The sequence below is a fragment of the Oryctolagus cuniculus genome, chromosome 13 (assembly GCF_051225735.1).
Source record: "Oryctolagus cuniculus isolate XC-2025 breed Fujian yellow rabbit chromosome 13, ASM5122573v1, whole genome shotgun sequence".
Taxonomy (NCBI): Eukaryota; Metazoa; Chordata; class Mammalia; order Lagomorpha; family Leporidae; genus Oryctolagus; species Oryctolagus cuniculus.
The window spans coordinates 13,876,309-13,901,072 of record NC_142879.1 but is presented as its reverse complement, the minus strand read 5'-3'; the positions used below and the strand labels follow the sequence as shown (position 1 = coordinate 13,901,072).

Sequence of the window (24,764 nt, the reverse complement as noted above, 5' to 3'; positions counted from 1 at the left end):
ATTATGGGGACAAAAATAATCTGCATGATATAAAACCAACTTTGTTTTGGGGGAAAATAACACTATTGGCATTTTATAAGAGAAGAAATGGAATAGGGAAAACCTTAGAAAAGACCAATTCAAAGAGTGTTACTGGAATAAAAGGAAGAGGTGAATAGCTCCTGAATTAGGACAGTGGCCATAGAGGAAAGTGAGGTTGGATTTTAGAATACATTTCTAAGGAAAAGCCTGTTGGACATAGTGTCCACTTGAAAGTAGATAAGGAAGACATAGGGAAAAGGAAAAGTGTAGAATGACACTCACAGGACATCTCTTTAACAAGTATTTGTTTAGTGTCTGCTTTTAAGGGGGGAAGGGCTTGATGTCTTTTACTACCAGTGCATTTTCATTCATTTTCACACACACACATTTATGTATAATGTATGTGTTTATATCTGATACGCATAGTAAACACACAAATGTATGTTAAGCATATATAAGGGAAGGTTATAATTACAGTTTTAACATTGAAATGTATATATGTATAGTTATTTTCAACTGAAGTTGATTTATAAATTATCTGTGATTTATTAACTACACTTACAAAGATTTAGAGGTTATTTTATGATTGCTTTCTAGTTATGATTGTCTCCTTTTCCATTGCTAGTGGTTTACAGTCAGTTTGGTTTTGTTCCTGATGAGAGATTTTAAATTGTGTTTTTCAAATGTAACTAAAAAATTTAAAAAATAGCTCTAGCCAATTGAATTTTATTTATTGGCTATTTGAAATATTATCTGAAGATGTGTTATTAGTATGATTCTATTAATGACTTTAGAGTTAGAGATTTGTGTTTCCGTCCTGACTACTTGACCAATAGGCCAGGTGACTTCATATAAGCCACTTGATTCCTTTTTGGCATGTGAATGTCTAGTTGTTTCAGAATTACTAGTTGAAAAGACCATATTTTCTCCATTGTATTGCCTTTTCTTTTTTGTAAAAGAGTGATTGATAATAATTATATTAATATATTTCTGGCCTGTTCATTTTTTAAGAGATTTATTTATTTGAAAGAGTTACATGGGGAGGGGGAGAGAGAGAGAGCAAGGAGAGAGAGAGAGAGTTGGATCTTCCATCTCCTGTCTCTCCCCAGATGACCACAACAGCTAGGGCTGGGCCAGGCGAAAGCAAAGAGTCAGGAGCCTCATCTGGGTCTCCCATGTAGGTGACCGTGGCCCAAGCACTTGGACCCTTTTCTGTTTTTCCTAGGGCACTAGCAGGGAGCTGGATCCGAAATGGGGCAACCAGGACTCGACCCGACACCCACATGGAATGCTGGCATCATAGGTGGTGGCTTATCTCCCTACGCCATGATGTCAGCCCCTGGGTTCTCTGTTATGTTCTGTTGATCTATTTATTTTTTCTTCAGTACAACACTGTCTTTTTAGAAATTTTTTTTTAAAAATTTGAGATAGTGTTTTCAATTTACTTAATAGTCAAAGGCTTAATGCTCCAGTAAATAAAGAGCTCAACAAATAAAAAGACCATAGTTCAGTAGGAATATCAGTTTCACTCATATACAGTGAACTTTAGTCACAGATCATTAAATCTACAGTAGTATATCATTCTTTACATTTTGACAAAGATTTAAAACAAAGTTTGATAAAACATTTAAGTTGTAACAAAACTGACACAGGCATTTCTTTTTTGTTTTTGGATTTTTTTTCTTTTTTTGGCTCCCCTAAATAAGAGCAGATTTGCTGTATTTGTTTTTCTGTGTCTGGCTTATTTCACTCAACATGCTGTCCTCTAGTTGCAACCATTTTGATGCAAATGATAGAATTTCATTCTTTTTTATAGGTGAATAATATCTCATTATTCAAATTTACCACATTTTCTTTATCTGTTTATCTGATAGTGGACATCTTGGTTGATTTCATGTTTTGGCTGTTATGAACAATGTTGAAGTAATCATAGTGTTGCAGGTATCTCTTTGATACTTTGAGTTCCTGTCTTTTGGGTATATATCTGTAATGGTATTATTGTATCATATGGCAAGTTTATTTCTAGGTTTCTAGGAATCTTCATTCTTACAACACTGTATTGATTGTAGTTAGTTTTTTAAGTTCAATAATGTCACTGCTTCACTTTTTCTCTTCTCTTTCAAATTGTGTTCGCTGCTCTGAGTCTTTCAGTTCTCCTTATAAACATTAGAATCAGCTTGCTGATAACCACAAAATAACTTGCTAGAATTTTGATTCAGATTGCATTGAACCTAAAAGATCAAATTGGGAAGAATTGACATCTTGTCAATATTGAATTTTCTTTTCTATGAATATAGAGTGTCTCTCCATTTATTTAATTCTTAGATTACTTTCATGACGGTTTGTAATCTACTTGTATAGATTTATGTATATTTTGTTAAATTTCTATTTGAGTATTTTACAGAAATTAAAAAAAAATTAATATAAAGAGAATGAATTTCATGTATCATAGATAAAATTCTAAGAAGATAACCATAATGCCCTCCCTCACTCTCTCCCATATATTACTAAATAATGGTAGATAAATATAATTAAAAATATATCCATACCCATAGAGTGTACAACACCAAGAGAGAACTCTGATGCAAACTATGGACTTGGGTGATAATGATGTGTCAGTGTAGGTTCATCACTTGTACCAGGGTGTCACGGGGGTGACAGATAGTGATAATGGGGAAAGCTAAGCATATGTAGGGGCAAAGTGTATATTGAAAATGTACTTTCTGTTCAGTTTTTCTGTGAACCTAAAACTGCTCTAAAAATGAATTCTACTTTAAAAACAACACAACCAAATATCATCGTTGTTATAAAAATTGCTGTGTTTCCAAACATTTCCTTATGCTATCACCTGATTTGAATATGAGAGTTTTGCTCAAGTGAGAATATTTTACAGTTGGCATAACTTCATATTTTCAAATACTCCTCTGATATATTATTTTTTGGCCTATACTTTATTTGTTTATTTTATAAATTTTACTTATTTATTTGAAAGTCAGAGAGGCAAAAATAGACAGGAAGATAGAGAGAGGTCTCCCACCTGTTGATTCACTCTCCAAAAACCCAGAGAGCCAGGGGTAGACCAGGGGAGAGCATACATATCATTATAAGTATGTTCATCCCCATAGAACTCAATATTTGTCTCTCATGTGGATATCAGGAACCCAACTACTTGAGCTGTCATCAGTACTCTCCTTATCTCCCAGGTGTACATTAGCCTGAAAATGGAATGGAGATCAGAGGTGAGACTCAAACCCATGTGCTGATGTGGGATGCAGGCATCCTAAGTGGTGGGCCAACCATGTGCCAAACACTTGCCCTGGCCTAAATGTGAATATAAATTGGGTTTAAACATGCTTTCTTTTTGGTTTCTGTGAAATGTTTTTTCTTTTGTCAGGATTTTTACCACATTTTGGTGTGCAGGAATCTATTCTGTATACTTGTACTTATTTAGAGTGGTTAAATTTATGAATTAACTGTTTATTCAGTTAAGCATTCAGTTTTGTGCGTACACACATTCTTAGAAGATATAAACCTGCCACTCAGTAACTCATATAGATTTCAAGTTGAAATGAGTAGGATCTCTACATAAGAGTGAGGCATTGTGGATAGGTGAATAAGAGACTGAAATTAATGAGAGTAGCAGTGAGTCAATGCAAGAACTTTCCCTGCAAGGTGTGCTGCTTAGAATTGTGCTGTCAGCGCTGTGGGCATCGCACTAGATGGAGTGTTTTTCTGCTGTCCCCGGGACTTTGATATATGTGCTTTTGATTTTTTTCCTTCTGCAAAATACATACTTATTTAGTTGCTTAAAACATGGCTTAATTTTACTATTAGGCTGACTTTAATACATATAGTTTAAGAACAGGAATACATCAGATTTCATATTGCAATGAGAACATTGGTTTTAAACTTCTGTGTACTTGCAGATGCAGGTTGACATGATAAAGAGTTTTTTATCATGATCTTATCCTTTGACATTTTCTGAGAGAAACTGTTCTGTGGCTTCCTGCTCAAGTTAGAGACCATGATGCCTAAGGAAAGTTTTGTAAATTGGATCTCTGTCTGTCATAGACCTCTGCATTTTTCACACAAAGGTCAGCTGTTCCTGTTTATTTGACTGGTCAGTCCAAAGATGCATTCTTCATTATATAATGAGTATAAAATATTTTCAGTCAAAAGACATTATTCAAAAACTCATAATGATGGAAATTTCAAATCTTTGTATGTCAAAAGGCACTTTAAAATAGATGTTACTGTTCTCTGGATACAACATGCTTTGATTAGTATCTGGGCTTTGCTGTTGATGAGCCATGTGATCACGGGTAGCTGGTTAGTCTTTCCCTCAGTGACCTGGTCTGTAAGATGAGGATACTGACAGTAGTGCCTCTTCATATGATTCTTGTGAGAGTTATATCTGAGTACTTCAAACAGTCATGACAGTGCTTCGCATATGACAAGCATTCTATAAATGTGGCAATACCCAGGTTAGACCTGATGGCCTGAAACTGGACTTTCTATCTTTCCTTATTACTATGACTAAGTTTACTATTGCTGACCTTTATTGCGAAGTTTATCTGTCTGATTTTATAGGCCCTGATTCTCATCTCTTTATATGGTTCCCATATATGAATATATATATATTTTATAAGTGAAGTATGTAGGAGATAAATATTTCCAATCTTTTTCTTTTGTATGAGTTCTTCTAACTGTATCAGCTCAATTTATTTAGTATGCATTATGAAAATGATTTTAGTTATTCTATTTAAAAGTAAGTTTTTAAAACATTTATTTGAAAGGCAGAGATAGATAGATAGGTAATCTCATTTGCTCTTCACTCTCCGGATGCCTTCAAAAGCTAGGCCTAAGCTAGTAGCTGAGATCTCCTTTCAGGCTTTCCTTGTGAGTAACAGGGACCCAGGAACTTGAGCCGTCCCCTGTTGCCTCCCATGGTGTGCATTCACAGAAGCTGGAGCGGAATTGGAGGCAGCGCTCAGTCACAGGCACTCTGATTTGGGATGAGGGCATCCCAAGTAGCAGCTCAGCCCTCTGCACCACAACACCTGCCTCCTATTTAAAGATGAGGAGCTTTTTTTTTTTTTTTCCTGAAATGTTTATTTGATAAATTTATTTTTCTCTGAAAGTTACAGCAATGTATTATTCCTTAAGTTTCCAGAGTATAATGCCAGAGGTGGGCTGTAACAGAAACACGGAAGTTCTTTTTCTGACTCTTCTGTTTCATGTTGAACACCTGGAGGATTAGAGAAGCAATTAGCTGAATATTTAAAAAGCAGTGTGGAGGGGCTGGCGCCATGGCTCACTAGGCTAATCCTCTGCCTGCGGCGCCGGCATCCCATATGGGCGCTGGGTTCTAGTCCTGGTTGCTCCTCTTCCAGTCCAGCTCTGCTGTGGCCCGGGAGGGCAGTGGAGGAGGACCCAAGTGCTTGGACCCCTGTACCCGCATGGGAGACTGGGAGGAAGCACTTGGCTCCTGGCTTGGGGTCAGTATAGCTCCGGCCGTAGCGGCCATTTGAGGGGTGAACCAACGGAAGGAAGATCTTTCTCTGTCTCTCTCTCTCTCTCTCACTGTCTAACTCTACTCATGACCCATTAGGTAATGGACACCATTCTCCAGTCAATCCAAATCAGCCCCTTTAAGAAGAAGGAAAGTGAGGTTAGGGGATCGTGTACAAGCTGAGAAGTGGGGAAGCAGAAATCACCTGTGCCAGACAGCAGCTTAGGTATTTCTGTGTTCCGTGGGCCGCCTTACTCTGGTGGCTGTCGCCAGGGAAGGTGACATACTCAAGAGTGATCCATTGTTGCTTCTTTTGCGCTGGGCGGATCTGGGATGGGCTGTCACTTGGACACATTAGAAATAGGTATGTGGCATTCTCAGAAGGTGTCATGGTCCTGGATGAGTTATTGGTATTTTACGTCAGAATAACTCAGTTTTACAAGTTGCAAACAAAAATAAAAGCTGTTTCTCTTAAAAAAAAAATTAAAAAAAATGGTATATAATAAAAAAAGCAGTGTGGAACCCTACTGTCATGTACTGGACATGTCATCTTGAGGTATATTATCTAAAGGAAGACTATATCTATCATTTCCTTTTAAGTTTATAAGTTTGGTTTCTCATAAGTCATTTTAAAGCATTTAGATTCTTCTTACTTGATTTGTAAATTGATCTAATTTCTTTGTAGTATTTTACACCACAGACCCAAATTCTAAAATATGGATTTATTTTCCTGTATATGCATAGTTTAAGTGTTCCAGGTGGCCGGCACCGCAGCCCACTAGGCTAATCCTCCACCTGTGGCGCCGGCACCCCAGGTTCTAGTCCCAGTCAGGGCGCTGGATTCTGTCCCGGTGGCCCCTTTTCCAGTCCAGCTCTCTGCTGTGTCTTGGGAGTGCAATGGAGGATGGCCCAAGTGCTTGGTCCTGCACCCGCATGGGAAACCAGGAGGAGCACCTGGCTCCTGGCTTCGGATCAGCGTGGTGCGCCGGCTGCAGCGTGCCGGCTGCAGCGGCCACTGGGAGGGTGAACCAATGGCAAAGGAAGACCTTTCTCTCTGTCTCTCTCTCTCACTGTCCACTCTGCCTGTCCAAAAAAAAAAGAAGAAGAAGAAGAAGAAGAAGTGTTCCAGGTAAATAATGCTGTGGCAGCACTCTACTAAGTGGTATGGAATGTGTCATCCAGAAAACAAATTAGAAGTCTTCTTCATGTCCCAGGAGCCTTTCAGTCTGTGAGCCAGCTCTGTCTGACCTGATTTGCTGCCTCCCTCCAGTCTAAGCTTGCTGGGCTTCCTCTTTGTGCTGTGAGGATGGCAAGCAGGGTTCTACCTCAGGACCTTTGCATGCCTTTTCCCATTTGCCTCAAGTACTCTTCTCCCCAAATGCACAACAGTTTTCTCTCGTTTGAGGTGGGTCTTGGTTCAGATGCACCACATCAGTTTTTCTGTAATCCTCTCTAAAACAGCCCCTCTATCATTCTGTGTCCTCTTGCTCTGCTTCAGAGTTCTTCAGTGACATACGAGACAGCTTGCTTCGCAAATGCTTGGGATGAGAAGTGTTTCAGATTTGGGATGTTTTGGATTGAGGATATTAACATATGCCCAATGAAATATCTTGGGTTTGGGAGCCAAGTCTAATAAACATGAAATTGACTTACATTTCAAATGTACACATAGGCTGGGGTAATTTCCTACAGTGTTTTTAGTGTACCTGCTTTTTGGCTGTGATCTGTCATGTGAAATCAGATGTGAGATTTTTTGCTTGTGGTATCATGTTGGCACTAAAAGCATTTTGGGCTTTGGAGTGCTTCAGGTTTTTGATTCTCAGATGAGGAATGCTCATTCTGTTTCTTGTTCACTTTTCCTACTAACATGGAAACTCCATGAAAATGGGAACTTTGCCCTGTTGACTGCTCTGTCCCTGTTACCCAATTTTGCGGTTAAGCAGATTTTTATATTTCCAGTTGTACAGTCAACTAATATGCTTTATAGCACTTAAAGGTGATCTTTAGGTATATTTTGAAGGTATATCTGAAGTATTGTTCAGTTGAAATATTCCACTAGCCACCTGGGTGGAAAAAAAAAACTGTACTATAGAACATCAAAAGCTAGAATTGAATCTAAGAATGAAGAATCTAAGAATCTAAGAATAAAGAGTGTTGGGAGTGGGTGTTTGACCTAGTGGTGGGGATACTGCATTCCGTGTCAGAGTACCTGTGTTTGAATCCTGGCTCTGACTCAAGGAGCTGGGTCTGTGCACCTATGTATGGGATCTCGATTGTATTCCTAACTCTTGGCTTTGGCCTGGCCAAGCTGAAATAAGTGAAAATAAATTTAAAAAAGCAAAAGATTGAAGAGTGTTTGATCTGTGGAAAACAATGTGTACAGATCATGTAGCTTAAACTTCTTATTTTAAAGGTTAGGAAACCGAGACCTGGTTATAACAGCAGATGTGCCAGAGATTCCAGCTTTTTAGTGGCAGAGCCCTAAGTTTATGTCTGTGATGTACTAAATTGTTAACAGTCTTATACAATTTCAGTATAAATGTGTTTAGTTGCCTACTAGCTTTTTCTTTATTGTGTGTGTATATATATATATATATATATATTGACAGGCAGAGTGGACAGTGAGAGAGAGACAGAGAGACAGAGAGAAAGGTCTTCCTTTTGCTGTTGGTTCACCCTCCAATGGCCGCCATGGCTGGCCCGCTGTGGCCAGCGCACGGCGCTGATCCGAAGCCAGGAGCCAGGTGCCTCTCCTCGTCTCCCATGGGGTGCAGGGCCCAAGGACTTGGGCCATCCTCCACTGCACTCCCTGGCCATAGCAAAGAGCTGGCCTGGAAGAGGGGCAACCGGGACAGAATCCGGTGCCCCGACCGGGACTAGAACCCGGTGTGCCGGTGCCGCAGGCGGAGGATTAGCCTATTGAGCTGCGGCACTGGCCTCTTTATTGTATATTACTTTACTTGCAACTTTTTTATCTTTGCTGCAAAGTATATGCTATAACAGTATTTCCTCAGTTTATATAATGAAATGCCCCTGGGTGGTTGTAGGGAATCTTCTTTGGTTTTCTTCTACCCTCTTTGGAAATATCCACTCAGATATCTCCCAGTTAAGAAGCAATTACTGACAAAAGCAAATTCATTATAGTTCCAGCTAAACCTGACAGTTTTATTTTTGTTTAACAATTTTTATTTTATTTTATTTGAGAGAGAGAGAAAGTGACTTTTCCCCTGCTGATTACTCCCCAAATGCCTGCAGCAGCTAGGGCTAGGCCAGGCTGAAGCCAGAGCTCCATCCTGGTCTCCCAGTTGGGTGCAGAGACTCAGGTACTTGCGCCATCATGTACTTACTTCCATTAGCAAGAGGCTGGATTGAAAGTGGAGGAGCCAGGACTGAAACCAGGCACTCTGAGATGTGGGCATCCTAAGTGCTGATGTAAGTGCTGTACCAAACAGCCAGCCCTATAGTTTAAAAATTCAGTCTGATCGCTTAAGCACAGATGGGGATCATCTGGCCCATGGGGCCATATAAGTCCCACAGAATCATCGGGTGTGGCTCTGCAGGGCAACCACAGGCAGGACTTCAAAACATCTATAGCAGGCTAGCTTTTAAGCTGCTAATTCTATATGGCCTGTGCATAATATAAATACCCACATGGCCCTTGGCAGAATAAAGGCTCCCCACCCCGACACCTATTCCTCATATATAAAAAGTTTTGTAGCGCTTCCTTCTTGTTTGGAAGGCAGAGTTATATATAGAGGGAGAGACAGAAAGGAGAGAGAGAGAGAGAGAGAGAGAGAGAGAGAGAGAGAGAGAATATCTTCCATCAGCTGGTTGACTCCTCAAATGACTGCAACCACCTAGGTTAGGCAGGCTGAAGCCAGGAGCCAGGAGCTTCTTCTAGGTCTCCCACCTGTGTGCAGGGACCCAAGCACTTGGGCCAAATTCTGCTGCTTTCCCAGCACACCAGCAGGGAGCTGGTTCAGAATGGAACAGCTGGAACTGGAGCCAGCACCCATATGGGATGCCTGAGTCACAGGTGGAGGCTTAACCTGCTGCCCCACAATGCCAGCCCCCTGCTAGTGCATCTTGACCAGTAGGGATGACCTGCTGTGAAGTCCTGGACATGGCAGAAGTTTATGAATCTGCTGTCATGACAGAACCTATCCTCAAAGTAGCAGTCGTATTCCTAAGATGATGTGCCTTGTTAGCAAATAATTTTATGTAAAGTTGACTGTGAAGGGGTAGGGAAAGTACCTGCATAGCATTTAGTGGAGTGCTCTGCACTAAGGCTGCCTGGTGAAGAAAGGCACCCTTTCAGTAATTCCTAATCTGAGACTGTTTTTTCACTTGCTACATTGTTATTATTTCTCTGTAATAAAAAAAAAAAACTTGGCTTTTTTTAAAATAAAGCGTTTTCAATGAGCTAATTTAAAACTCATCTTGTGCAGAGAATTGAATAATGAGCTGTCTTTCAAAGCTTTGTAAACTCTTTCAGTCCATCAGATTACACTGAAGGGGTGGAAAGAGTTAACACAGCTTTAAAGATGACTAATTTACAGCCAGGGAATACCAGAAAGCTCATGGAGAATTTGACACAGTGAGTTAGATCAACCCTATTTTCATTTCCCTGTAGTTCAGCTTTAAAACATAAGTAAGCCCATGGCCTGTAATTGTTAAATAGAAGTATTTTAATGCCTCCTAGTGGCATGTTGTATGCTCTAATTAAGAAATTTAAAAATGGTATTTATTAAAGGGATACTGTGGTAAGCCATTAAAATTTGATAAGTGCAAGGTACTAAACTCCTTTAGTGATACAATTCTCAATAGAATCCAAATACATTGTTTGCCATATAAGACTGATTAAAATCGTATCTGGGAAAAATATGACACATATGACAAATATGAGCATACTTGCAGTGAACATTTTTATGTTTTTGGTTTTGATTACATTATTTTATTTAATGGGATTGTTTTAGACTTAAAGTAGATAAATATTGCTATTAGTAAGAGTTGGATCATTTGTATGCATTCATTTAAATTAATCCTGGTCATCATGTGTTTGTTTCAGTTTCTTTGTATAATAATGTATAATAATAAAAGTAAAAATACTAGTTTATAGAAACTCTGGTTCATTTTTAGATAGTTTTTAAAATTCTAGTTTTCAAGCTGAATAAATGATTTAATAGGTAACATTCAAATAGACTGTAGCAAAACTAAAATGAAGAGAAACAATGCTTATTTAATTCATGCTTTACATGCTAAAATTTACTTTAGACCTACAGAAGTACAGTTTGTAATGGAAAAAAAGTTACATTATAAGAATTCTGATGAGGATCAGTAGGAGACAAGAAAAAAATGATAACTCTTTGTTAAGGATTAAAAAATGTTTAATTAACTGCTTGCCAAAACAAAACAATTAAAATGGCAATTACCTTTAAAATAGCAACAATGCAATTGCAGCTGTTGTGATAAAAAGCTAGGAAACAAAATGTTAATCTGGAATGCACAGTTTAAATATGAAATTATGATATACTTGGCTTCCTATAGCCCAGCTGTCAAGCTTGGGCAGTTTGCTGGTCAATAGTGACATTCTATGTGTCAGTGAACAGAGTCTCTTGATACCATAACCTGCAGTTCACACATTACTGAAGCTCCAACTGTCGAACATTCAAGTCCCCTGGTATTACTGCAGCTTCCAGACGCTCCTGACTGGCTCATGTTTCATTCTTTGGCAATTTGCCCTAATGATATCCCTCAGGAGCTTTCAGCCTCTCTTCCTTTCCATATTTAATCGTGTTATATTAATCTGAGTGATGCGAAAACTGTGCTGCACAAATTGTAATTTCCTGCAATATTTTCTAAGCTGCTCACCTATTTTTTCAGTTTTACTTTTATCTATGTTCTGAGGTTCACCCCTGAGCTCTGTATTTTCAGATAACTATTAGCTACCTGCATGTGATTTCCAAGAAGTTATTTTTGCTGTTTATATATTTGGGGGGGGGCATGTCTCTCGGACAACAGTCTTTACATGTAGAATGGGACAAGACAAAATGATTTATGTCATTACATACATTATTTTATGATTATAATTCATCTTTGATAACTTGAACAATACCTTTGTTTTTGGAGGGAGGGCAGCTACTTATTGTTGTTATCCTTTTACAACTTTTAGTTAACTGCCTGTCTGCATGGATCCGCTGCTCTGCTGTACCCCATGTACTGGCAGCACATATACATCCCTGTGCTTCCTCCACACCTGCTCGACTACTGCTGGTAAGCTGGCTTCTGCCAGACTCCTTACAATCCAGATTCATTGTTAGAGGAACGCAAATACCTGAATTTGGTGTACATAAGGAAGAAATCACATATACTTGACATAGAGATTCATAACATTGAAGAATGCATTCATGAAGGACAGAGTAGTTCTTTGCAAATGGAGCAAACAGCATTTGTTTTTGGCAAACAGAGTTCTTAGATTCTGTTATTTTCTTCTGCAGTCATTAGGCAACTATAATTGCATGAATAGAGACAAGCATAATCTTAGTTTGTGGTTAGGAAAATTGTGTAGCACATAAGGTGTCAGAGAACCTAGCATCCAAGGTGTCAGCAGCCAAGGCTGTCCACGAGTCGGCTGGAAACCAGGCTTTTGTGACTTTTTCCTCAGGCACATTTTCCTTTAGCCCTCTCGTCAGCAGCGTTCTGAATTCCAATACTGGCGAAGGAGTTGCCTTCAGTACAACATTTCCCGAGTTTCTGGCTTAAGTCAAAGTCTCAGCCTTCAGTCACTACAGAAAGCGGCAGCGAAGGTACTGGGAGTGATTCTGAAGAGCGCCGTGGCAGTAGAGACGAGGCCGGGTGATCTCTGCCCATTGGAATCCATCAGGCCTCCAGAACCCTGCTAGCTCCCTTCCTCTGGAAGAGTCTGTGTAGTTACAGTGAAACTATACATGAATTTGACTTCTGAGAGGCAGCCTGGGGACCTTCCTCAGGCCTGGGGTTGAAATGGTATCTTCAGAGGTGTGGCCTGAGTCTTCAGTAGTTTGATGGGGTTTCCCTCTCCAAACCATGTATGTGCACACGTAGTCACTCAGAAGGAAATCACTTGGATCTTAATATATTTGGTTGTATTACAACTAATATTCTTTGAGAATATTTCAGTGTCCTTATTGCATGAGAGACAGATCATTTTAAACTATTTAAGGGTTAAAATGTCTTAAGTTTTTATATAGGTGTTTTCTATTAACTTTGTGTGACTAACCTGTTCAGAACAAGTGATTATAATGACAAGTGTATTTGGCCAAATAGCCTACTAATTGGCCTACTAATATTTTGTGGGTTTCCACAGCATGGTAATAGTATTGGTAATGCTGTGAAGTGAATACCCAGTTACTGCTGTTCTGTTCTTGGAAAACCAGAAAAGAGGAACCATTGTCAAACTATGAGAGTTCAGTTTAGTTCTATCATAAAGTTATATCTGTAAAGAGGCTGCTTTGTCATTCATTTAATAATTTTTCTTTTACCAACAAAATTGGTCAATGCCACAATGCTTTAGCATCTTTGAAGGCAAGGACTATGATTTATTCTTGTTAACATATGCAGATCTTTGCACATAGTGTTCAGTATTTGAAACTTATTTTTTTAGACATTTTAATGAAAGTATTTGAAAATCTGTGAACATATGATGTTTTAAAATATAGATCAAGTTAATGGGTCAAGAACTAACAATTCTAATTATGAGGTTTAGGGTTATGTTTTCTCATTTATAATGTTAGTTCCATCTTAATGTGTCTGTTAAAACATTCTAACCTCTTCAGAGGTAACATACCTTTAAATTCAGTTCTCTGTAATGAATGACAGAGAACTAAAATATCATTTAGAAACTATTTTTATAACACAAGCAGTTGTGCACTAATTCTCTCCAGAGCTGTCTTTCTGATATTTTCTATCCCTTCTGTCAAATCCCTTCTTTTTTCTGTTGCTTCCACTGTAACGATGTTTGTTCCATATTTCAATCCCTGGAATTTCCCTTCTGATTTCTAACATCTGAAATAGCCTTTAGGATGAGTTCTAACAGCCTCCATGCCAGACAGTCTCTGGTCCAGAGAGGAGAGCAGTTTTACTTCGACAAGGAGTTAGTTGCCTGAAACTTCCTAAACCTTGATGTCACCGCGACTGCTGTCCCAGGAAATGGGCACTTTAAACTTTCTTTTTTAGAAATGGTCATCCAAGACACTGGCAATCATCCTCCATTTTTAGAAAAATTCATGAACTGAACTATTTCCTAGTGAAGATGGTCTGCTTCCCTTTGCAGCTGTGAATTTAGAGTCATACTGATCTGTATGCAAAAGGCAGAAAAATAATACAAATTGTCTCTTCAATCGCCTGGTCTTTGAGAAATTTTTAAATTCCAATTCAAAATAGCACCAAATAGCACCAGGAAGGTTTGAAAGCAATAGTTATACTTCTGCTAATTCTTCAAGTGACTGGAACTTTCCAAATTTGGAAGTAATACTAGTTCCACAAAGCGTTTCTGTTTTTGCCCCTGGTGGTTCTGGCATGGTAGAGTCTGGAGAGCCATGATGCCATCTTGTGACCGTGGGAGAATATCGCATCTTGGTCCACTGATGAAGCCTTGCTCTGTTGTTGGTCCATCCATCCATCCATCCATCCATCTAACATTTGATGAACATTTATTTGCTAAGCCTTTAATATGTAGTGTAATGAATAAGAGTTAGGGCTTGCCCTTGCAGCATTCACAGGGAAATACACACACAGATATACATGCTTACGTGCACACACAAAGCAAAGAGGATGCTGCAGCTCTATAAGCACTGTACAGAAGCATACAAAAGAACCACGGATGGGGAAGGCTTCTCAGTGGCAATGACGGCATCTATATTCTTCCCTTAATCAATCAAAATAAGAGTACTTAATGAGACATATCTATAATAATGCTGGGTACTCTTAACCTACTGAGGACATGGACACAGAGGTACTGTAACCAAAGGACCAGTAAAATTACAATCACTTATTATTTGTTCAGGGAATGGTTAAGTCATTCGTTTTATTTTAGCTATTTGTCTAACCCTTATTTCCATGTAATTCTAAGAGAATAGGTTTTAAAAAATGGAGAATTATATTCTTTAGATAGCCAAATAGACTGCTGCATTCATCTATGTTATGGGTGGTCTCTTTGTAAGAAGATAAAAAGAGACAGCTTTTGAGTAAAGATTAATTAATACCAAGAAGAAGCAGCAACAGTCATAGGTGTTCTGTAGACTATCTGGAAAATAACTTCATTGACAGAGAGATGTGGGGCAGTTTTGCACATGGATGATAAAACATTTGTGTTTCCAAGGATCTCTTCCTGACTTAGTAATACCCTACATCTAATTAGAAAATCTCAGCTAAGGTTGCAAAACTGCTTTTCATGAGATTCAGTTTATTTCTTATTAGGGGTGTACACAATCCAGTTATTGCGAGAAAGAAATAAGTACTGATTCAACTCCATATACTGTAAAACATTGTAATTGTTTTAGGCAATTATACTCTCGATTAATGTTTAAAGTTCAAACAGCTATACATTTTAAATTTTGTCAGAAATTAGTGTGTGAAAAATACATAGATAGGCCCAGGAATCTCATACAAAATTTCGGATTTCTTTATTAAATAAAGTTCTGGATCAGAGCTTTTCATTCAATTTTTTATTCTAACTTAATACTTTCTATAACCTTTTTATATTTCAGAAGATAAGTAGCTTTCATAAGATTATAAAGGCATTTTTCTAGATATGTTTCCCAGGATTTCAAAATGAATAATAGCAGTTAGGATTCTAATTTTACCAAACTCTAAGTTATATAATCTTAGTTATCAACCCAAATCTGTGTGATGGACTACAATAATTGTTATTTTATTACTTTGATTAAGAAACACACATCTGTTAAACTATGCTTTGATATTTGAGATATAGCTTTCTTTATTACAAACCTGTGGGGAGAATAACCTAATGTAGGGGCAGATTGGAAGTTTGAACATGGACTTCAATTGTGTTATTCTATTTTAGTTGTAGAGAATGCGTAATATATTTCAGATCTTCAAGGTTGCCTGTTTTGTCAAAGTTGTCCAAATCTTGTCATGGATCCAAAACTAGTTAGTGACTTACATTTTATGTATTCAGTGGAGTCCCAGAAGGAATTCCAGGGATGAGAACTTGAACTAGGGCAGTAACTGGCCTTCCTTTATTTAAGTACAAGTTGAACAGTCCACAGTTGTTCCTCCTGTTTCCTTTTGAAGGTTAGAAAATCTGTTAGGTCTTAAGGATATCAAGACCTATAAATAGTTCTCAACTTTCAGTAGAATGGAATATCCAGAATATCAAATCAATTCCAGATGGTCTTTTGCATAGAAATAAAAGAAATAGGAAGGAACAAAGCCACAAAAGACAAAGATAACTGGGAATCTAATACAGTTAGAGATAATAACCTAGAATGTACAGGTTAATAAAGAGTAAAAACAGAATTTTAACTGTTCTTTTGTGAATTCTGAATAAACAGTTTAGTGTTTAGTCATTTTAAAAGAAATTTGGAAGTGTTTGAGGTCACTTTCAGATCTATCGATCTTTTTGGGTGGTCATTGAGGTTTTATCTATTAACTGGTTCTCAATAGCAAAGTGAACACACAGAAGTTTGGGCAGCTCTGTTCTAATAATGACAGTGATGTTTAGAAAATTATGCAAATCCTTTCAAAAAGAGGATTATCTGTTTGCATTAATGGAAAAGGTTTGTTAATAGAGCATAACAGTGTCTATAAAATAATTGCCAAAAAGTCTTACTTTAAAATACCATTTATTCACATAACTTTACCACCTCTGTAGACATTTATCAATGCTCATATTTTACTGTTAGAAAATATTTTAGGAATGACATGAGAAGGTGAGTAATTTCCTTCTTGCATTTCATAAGAAATATTTCTGAAATTAATAGTGATTCTGATTTTCTATGTTAAAATTATTTACTATCCGTATTTTCTGTTGGTTAATAATATTCACCAAGGATTATATTTTATCTATATTGTTTGTTATTGTTCTGAAGCCCCGTCCCCAAATCTGACATGTTCCAAATATCATGTATTGAATTAATGCAAAATCTTTCTTATACTTTGAATGTTTTGTGTTTTATTAAAAATTTTATTTATAAAGATAAAAGTGAACCTGAATTTACAAAATTTAACTAAAAATAAGATACCTGAGGGGAAAGACAGCCCAGTGGGGAGGAACTTGTTTGTTTTTACACCTTTACAATGCCCACCACACAGTAAGTCTCAGCAAATGTTTGCTGGCTGGCTTGACTCACTGACCGACTCGGTAGATATTGGATGACATGCTAGGTATGATCAGTGAAGACTTATTAAGAGAGTCATAGAAATAATAATTTAGTTGAATAAAAAGATTCACAAAAAAATGTTAATAAATTTGATAATCTTTTAGGATATACCTGCTGTGAGGTACATTGGAAAGATTTAACTTGCACTATGACCTACACTGTGAAGTTCTTAAAAATTTGTTCTTAGGCATTAATAACTCTTGATTTAATTAGAAATGGTTTTGATTTATTTTTTATAGAAACTAATCTTAATTTAAACATATTAATGGCCTCTGAGATTAATGTAAGTTTTATATGTTGAATAAATTTTATTGTCTGTCATGCATTGTACTACTGGAATTGAGAATTTAATACATTTAATTTTTTTTAAACTTTTGGATTACTTACATTCTTGTTTGAGTTTTAATTAAATATATGAATCTATACATATGTATTTTTAATTTAGTGCACCAATGCCATACCTGATTGGAATACACTCCAGCCTCATAGAGGTGAGTATTTTTCAGATTTGTCATAGTACATAGTGATAAAATTAGCTCATAAAAATAATAGTTAAAACTGTTTTGTTTGAAAGAATATTAATTGAGTATTACCAAGCAATGGCTGACTTCATATTCAGAGTATACAGAAATGATCATTTATAAAAAGGTAACATTAAAATGGTCTCATTTAATTACTGTACTAAATTACCCTTTTCAGTGGTGTGAAACCCTAGAGAATAGGTTATATTTGGTGGAAGTCATGTGGTTAAATTTAAATTCTCAAAATCTTAGTTCTTCATAAACCAGTTTTTTTTTTTGTGGCAATTTGAGATCTTTTATCTCTCTTTCAGGCTTCTCAGAGGCTACTCAGAAAGTTCATTAAAAAGTGGAAATAAAGATACGTTTATTTTGGTACAAAAAATTTTAGAAATCCATTCACAGTTTTCTTCAAAACAGCATTTCCATGCATTTTTTGAAGACCTTGGTATTTTGAAAGTCAAAATTTACCATAGTTATGATTCATAAAGAGAAACACTTTAAAAACTTCATTATGCTCCAATTTATCAGTCTGCTTTTTCAAAAATGTGGTTAATATGCTAGTCATAAACCTTTTTTATGAGAATATAGTTTTTTTACAGTTTAGTTTCCAATCTTGATGAAGGATATAAAATTTAGTATTATTTTTCCATTCTCATCACATCATTCCAAAATGATTTTGTCACTCAAGTTATCCTTGTAGTGAAACATCCTGAGCTTTACGCATCTTCAACTAGAAATCAGTAAGATTTGTAGAGAGAATTTGTAAGATTAGCATCTAAAAAATCAAGCCAAAGACTTTCATGAAAACAAAAGACTTGGGTCCATGGAAAAACATAATTATGTTAGATGATTTCAGTTTTATTTTAATGAATTTCTCTGTTTGCCAGTTATACAGATTGCACTTTAACCCAGCTACTGATGAGCAAGCTAAATTAGTTAAGTTTTGTTTTCTTATTAGGTGCTGTCACTGTATCTACTACAAGTCCTTACTTTAGTCAAAGATTCTGATGATAGATTTTCAAACTCTTGAGTATCGTATTGTGAGAGAGTCATGTCCCTATAAAATGCATGGTTTGTGAAATTCTACCTGTGATCTAGAGTTGAATACTTTTTTCTTTTGCAGTATGCCTCAGGCAAGATTTTAAAATTTGTTTAATCATTAGTAAAGGATACATTTTAATGAATTTCTTTAGTAGGTTTAATTTGGCTTTACTACTGAAGTCTGGGTTGGGTAGCTTTTCCTAAGTACCATAGAAGGGGTGCGTGTTTTAAATATTCAATTACATTTACTGCATTTTTTTTGGACATATAAAGAAAACTAGTACTTTTTTAAAGGGCAAAGCTAAGAATTATTTATTCCTGAAATTATTGCCTTGGAGAAAAAGTAGGTTCTGACTTTAAATTGGCTCCTGTTATTAAATGAGAATATTTAGAATCATGATTAAATTTACTGACATCTGTACTTTTCCTGCTCTGGACTTATCCAAGTATCTTATTGGTAAGTTTTACTTGGTTTAGCAGGAGAAGGTGCACTAGAAACTTTAGGAACTCCTTTAAACCAGTTGGATAACTTTGAGGAGTTTTTTCTTCATCTATTCTAAGATGATGTACATCCTGCAGTTCCATTCTTATGTTGTCAGTAGTAGATTTTTTCACTTGAATTTGTATTGTGCCTTTTTATTTTATAAAAATCATCAAACTGTTTATTTTATCACAAGCAAGCAAAGTAGGATAAAAGATTGTAAATCAGGTCTTTTGATGGGTTTTGTCCCCGCCTCGTAGCTGATTGTCAAGTTTTTTTCTTCTCCAAAATTGTGCTTAGAAAACCCACTACCACCAGCCCCTTCGGGTTCTGCCTCCCTTGGAGCACCCTCCATGCCACTCTGACGGGAGGTCTGTGACTCTAATAAATCTTGCTTTTAAATCTAAAAAAAAAAGAAAGAAAATGTGGAAATAACTATTAACATATTTAATAAGTGAAACTGGGCTGACCAGTTTTCTTCATATTGTTTGGGAATTGCAACCACTTTTGTTTTTTCTTTTTGCTTTTATAGGAAGAATCAAAATATTCTTTTATCTCTCTTGGCTAAGACAGTTTCAGTAGATTTTAGTTGTTTGAAAATATGAAATTAATGTTCTTTGAAATCTTTCAGTTATTTTTATGTATATTTGAATAAAAATTGGCTAGAAATGTCTTTCTAAAATTTAAATTTGCTTCTATAAGAAAAGGTAAGATAATTTTGTTCTCCTTGAAAACTAGATTTTAGGGATGAATTCAAAACAGATTTGGTCATGTATGGAAATAGGAATAAATTAGTAGATGCTTTAAATGTAAGGGTTGTCTTATTTGTTTTAATAAATAAAGGACTCTAAATAAAATGTTGGAGCGATTTCAAAAAATAATATGATTGCAGCCACTGTGTCATTTCTTTCATTCTTTCCTCTTTTTTTTTTTTAAGATTTGTTTTATTTATTTGAAAGACAGAGTGATAGAGAGAGGGGTAGACACAGGGAGAGGTCTTCCATTCACTGATTCATTCCCCAAATGACCACAATGGCTGGAGCTGAGCCGATCTGAAGTCAGGAGCCAGGAGCTTCTTCCAGGTCTCCCATGGGGGTGCAGAGGCCCAAGGACTTGTACCATCTTCTGATGCTTTCCCAGGCCATAGTAGAGAACTGGATGGGAAGTGGAGCACCAGCACCTGAACTGACAACCATACAGCATATCAGCACTGCAGGCCGGGGCTTCAACCCACTGCACCACAGTGCTGATCCCCACTGTGTCATTTCTTTGCATTAGTATGCAATATTGTATATTTGTAGCTGCATTATATGGAAAGGATGGAGAAGGTGTGAGAAGGACTTCCCAACTTTAACAACTTTTACTCTTGGTCTTAATAATATCCTTTCAGTTTATTTTCAGTAGTATTTTCTTATTTTTAAAGGAAAAAAGCAAGTAATTTTTTCATATTTTATCACTTTTTAAACAATTTATTTATTTACTTTCATTTTATTTGAAAAGCAGGTGTAGAAAGGTAGACAGGCAGACAGAGATCTTCCATCTGCTGGTTCACTCTCCAAATGCCCACAACAGCCAGGGCTGGACCAGGCCAAAACCAGTAGCCAGGAACTAATCAGGGTCTCCAAGTTAGGTAAGCAGAGGTCCAACCTGAGCCATCACCTGCTGATTCCGAGGACGCTCATTGACAGAAAACTGGATTGTGAATGGAGCCAGAAATCAAACCCGGGTACTCCAATACGGGATACCCGCACCGCAAGTGGCAGTTTAACCACTGATCCATACACGCACTCCCATATTTTCTTACTCTTAATGTTATATCTCTTAATTTTATGAGATAAAATATGAGACAAAGGTGCATTAAAAATAGCTAAAGCCTGGAGCTGGAGCTGTGTCATAGCAGGCTAAGCTTCTGCCTGCGGTGCTGGCATTCCATGTGGACACTGGTTCATGCCTGGCTGCTCCTCTCCCAATCTAGCTCTCTTCTAATGGTCTGGGAAAACAGCAGAAGGTGGCCCAAGTGCTTGGGCCTCTGCACCCTTGCAGGAGACCCGAAAGAAACTCCAGGCTCCTGGTTTTGGATAGGCACAGCTCTGGCTTTGTGGCTGTTTGGGGAGTGAACCAACTGGATGGAAACCTTTCTTTATATCTCTCCCTTTCTCTGTAACTCTCCTCTCAAATAACTATTTTTTTTTTTAAAAAAAGGAAATTTAAAAAGTAGCTAAAACCTGAAGTGGAGAGAAAGAAATCAGTAAAATGTAGACACTAATGTAAATTTTGTTTAAAAATATTTAAATTACATACTATTCTTTTGTTTGTTTATGTAGAATTGTCATGTTAGAGGCTCAGTTTATTGATTGGAGATTAATACATTTTCTATTGTTATTGAGTAGTCAAAATTTAATGTTCAGCTATTATCAGACATTTTAAAAGTTAAGAGCAACCTTAAAAATATACACATCTCATATTAATACCAATTTCCTCTATTTAAAGTTTATTGTTAGTTTGTTCACAAGATGTCTTGAGGGAACATGGCTATTGTCCTCAGATATTTGAACTAATTCATTTCACTCCTTAGAAAATACATTAATTTCCTGCGTTGTCTTTATAATTTCTGTCATAAGAGAAAATTAAAACTGAAGATGTATATCAAAATCATAATGTATTTTCCGTATAAATTCCATGAATATAAATGTTTTTGCCTACAGGTTGCTATTATAATTTAAAGATTACCACATTTTTATTTGTTAAAATATTTTTATGTATATGTATATACATTGAAAGAAATTAGTATATTTGTATGTTTTTGCTGTTGCATTAATATTATCACTGTAAGTGATTCTTTGTTAACATTTTATGTGACCATCTTCTACGTTTTGCTTTATAACAACTATAATGTCTTCAACAGGATAGATATTTAGAATTCTTTGTCCTTCTGAGACTGCATACTTTGGAGGCATAATGGTTTTCTTAATACACAGAAATTTCCACGCATATTTCCCTAACATATTCAACACTAAAGTGCAGATATTTTAAATTCTAGATGGATCAGAGAAATTCTAGTCATGACTGAGTAAAAAGCAATTGTCATGGCCAATGTAAACTTTATGATATTTGAGTCATAATTTAGAAAATGACTATTATATGAGAATGGCACTTAGAATACTACGTTATAATTAATTATTGATCTACTAGTCGACCTATATAGTGATGGAATTCTGAATTCATGGATATGTTTTCACTAATGAGCACTTTACTCATCACTGAGGAATAATATTTGGTATAATTTTTTGAAGACTAATAGAATGATATGCTTTGTTTTAGGATACATGTTAGTTTAATTGGGAAAAATGAACTGTAAGTAGTTTCTTTATTTAGGGTTAAAAATTTTGGTAAAATTTTAATTTACTGTCACATTTGAACATATCGAGATAATGTCACTGTTTTGACAACTTTCAAACAAGACAAGTTAGTCAAATCTGATAGGCCATTAAATTTGATTCTTTCTCTTGACATTCATTTGAGGAATATTACTAACAAATTCCATATTACTATCCTTTCTATTTCTCATTCAAATTTAAGGTATCAACCTCAATGTTGATGGTATGGAAACAAAGAGAAAAAATGTATTGCTGTAAAACGTAGTTTAATATGGTATCCATAGATGTTGACTTGTGTTATCCAGGTAGTGTGATTTATCCCACAGTAGGTATAAAGCTGGGCACAAATCTCTTTAGCATGGGATTTAATTCAATTAAGTTTGATAGAACTGCCTATTTCATAGTAAGACTTACGGTATTTCTTTGGCAGTTAAATTAATTAAAGATTAGAGGAGCAAATATTCTATTTTAAGCATTTTTACCAACTGTTTTTAGTGGGTTTTAGTCAGGCGTTTTCATAAGGTAAAGATGTGTATGTTCTTTAAAATGTAAGAATCTCTCCCTTTTTTCTTTTCTCAAATTTAATGTGTTAAAATAATGTGTGTTTCCAAGCTCATAATAGTTTTATAAGGAAAATATTCTAATACTTTTCTCAAAATTGTGTTTTTAAACAGAGAGTGAAAAATAAGTCATTGGAAGATGTGGTTATGTTAAATGTTGACACAAACACTTTAGAATCACCATTTAATGACTTGAACAACTTACCAAGTGATGTGGTAAGTCTGAAGGGTATTTCACAGTGAACATATATGTGTTTTCCTGGACTCTTGAATTACTAAGAGTTATTCTTTTTCTACTTTTTATCTGAAATAAAAGGGTTGGGTGTGTGCAAGGGGTGTGAGAGGAATCAATATAGATTCTATTTTTAATATTTTTTACCTTTTGGCAGTTGATATTTGAATGAAACATATTCCATATTGGAAAAGTAGAATCATAATTAAAAAGCTAGTTGCATTCATTAGGCAGAGTTTCTTTAAATGTAAGTCTCTTCATCTCATCTTAATCATTATATTACAAAGTAGGCATTTCTGTCTGCCTGGTGGCATGTCTTGCAAAAGAATGAGAGAGTTTTTGAAGGCAAGAAGAAGAAGGGGGCCAATTATCGGCTTTTGCTTCCCTGCCACCTGCCAGCGCTTTTCCTTTTAATTAATGATCTGATGGCACTGGTCAATATAATAAGAAATGCTTGTACAGTTGGGGTCAGAAAATTCTGGCTTTGATCTCACTCAACTTTCTGAAACATTTATTTGTTTTCTCTAAATTATTTCAGTTTTATTTTAATCTTTTCTATCCTGCTGAGGGCTGCGAGAATGAAAACCTACACTGTTTGTCATTTGCTTTGGCAGAGCAAAGACTGCTTACTTAGAATTCTATTTGTAAATTAAACTGCAAACCAGTTTGTCATAAAAGACATCTGATCCTTTTGAAATGACGAAAACTGTCTTTTGTCTGTAAAGGCTGATAAATTAAGTGCCAGCTCTCTTCTGGTCTTTGATCTTGCAGAGGGTTTGTGTGTGTGTGTGTGTGTGTGTGTGCAGCTTATAAAGGGACATATTCTGTATTTCACGTTAAATAGTCTCCAAAAGTGCATTCTTGGCATTTGTGTTTCTTAATGCAGAGTAAAAACTCGAGCTGGTGCTCTGTCCTTGTGTATTTTAATGGCTACTTAAAACTACCTTTTAAACATAATTCTGAGTTAAAAATACCTCAACTTTTTAAAGAAATCAAAGCATTCATTCTTTTAAAGGATATTAAAATTGGGAAATAAAGAACTTTCAAAATATGCTTTTCTGTAGTATTAAAAGTACTTTAAAAGCCGTTATTAAGGAATTTGAGAAAATGGATTTAAGAATCCCAAACTCAGAAAAAATATTGCAATACTAGCATTTGTTGTTCTTATGGCTATTGATAGCAAAAATATGATTTTCAAGTTGAAACCAGGTTATTTATGCTCATACCTAACCGAAAATACTTGCTGTCCTTGAAGCATGCTGAATTGAACTACTTTACCTTATAGTAGTAAAATTTATGCATGTATGAGCAAGTACAAGCTCAGGCCAATGAACAATTATGTTATCTTTTCAGCTCGTTATTACTATATGGCCTCATTATAAAATTTTTCAGAAAGTTCTAGGAATGATTAAAATCACCCATTTAGAAACCCGTCAGAATATTCCCCACTAGATAGAGAAATAATTATGAAAACAAAATCAACTTTTGAGAATACTTTTCTTTTATGCCTGTATTTCTAATGTTAGTGCCCTAAAGAGAAAGGATTGTTTATTAAAAAGAAACAAAAAGAAGGAAGAGAAAGAGAAGGAAAGAGAAAGACCAGGCTTTCTGGATATAATATTAAAATTTTTCTAGTCA

The 24,764-nt window shown here is 36.1% G+C and overlaps 1 protein-coding gene across 18 annotated transcripts in view; it reads left to right on the top strand.

Annotated features, from left to right (window-relative positions):
• Positions 1–24,764, top strand: part of DENND1B (DENN domain containing 1B) — a 303,159-nt gene that overhangs the window by 178,356 nt on the left and 100,039 nt on the right. For all 18 annotated transcript variants that reach the window (XM_070055062.2, XM_070055061.2, XM_051820442.3 and 15 more), the window contains 3 exons: positions 11,706–11,806; positions 17,360–17,405; positions 23,009–23,110. In XM_070055062.2, the coding sequence (XP_069911163.2) occupies positions 11,706–11,806; positions 17,360–17,405; positions 23,009–23,110 (249 nt within the window). The remainder of the gene's footprint in view (positions 1–11,705; positions 11,807–17,359; positions 17,406–23,008; positions 23,111–24,764) is intronic.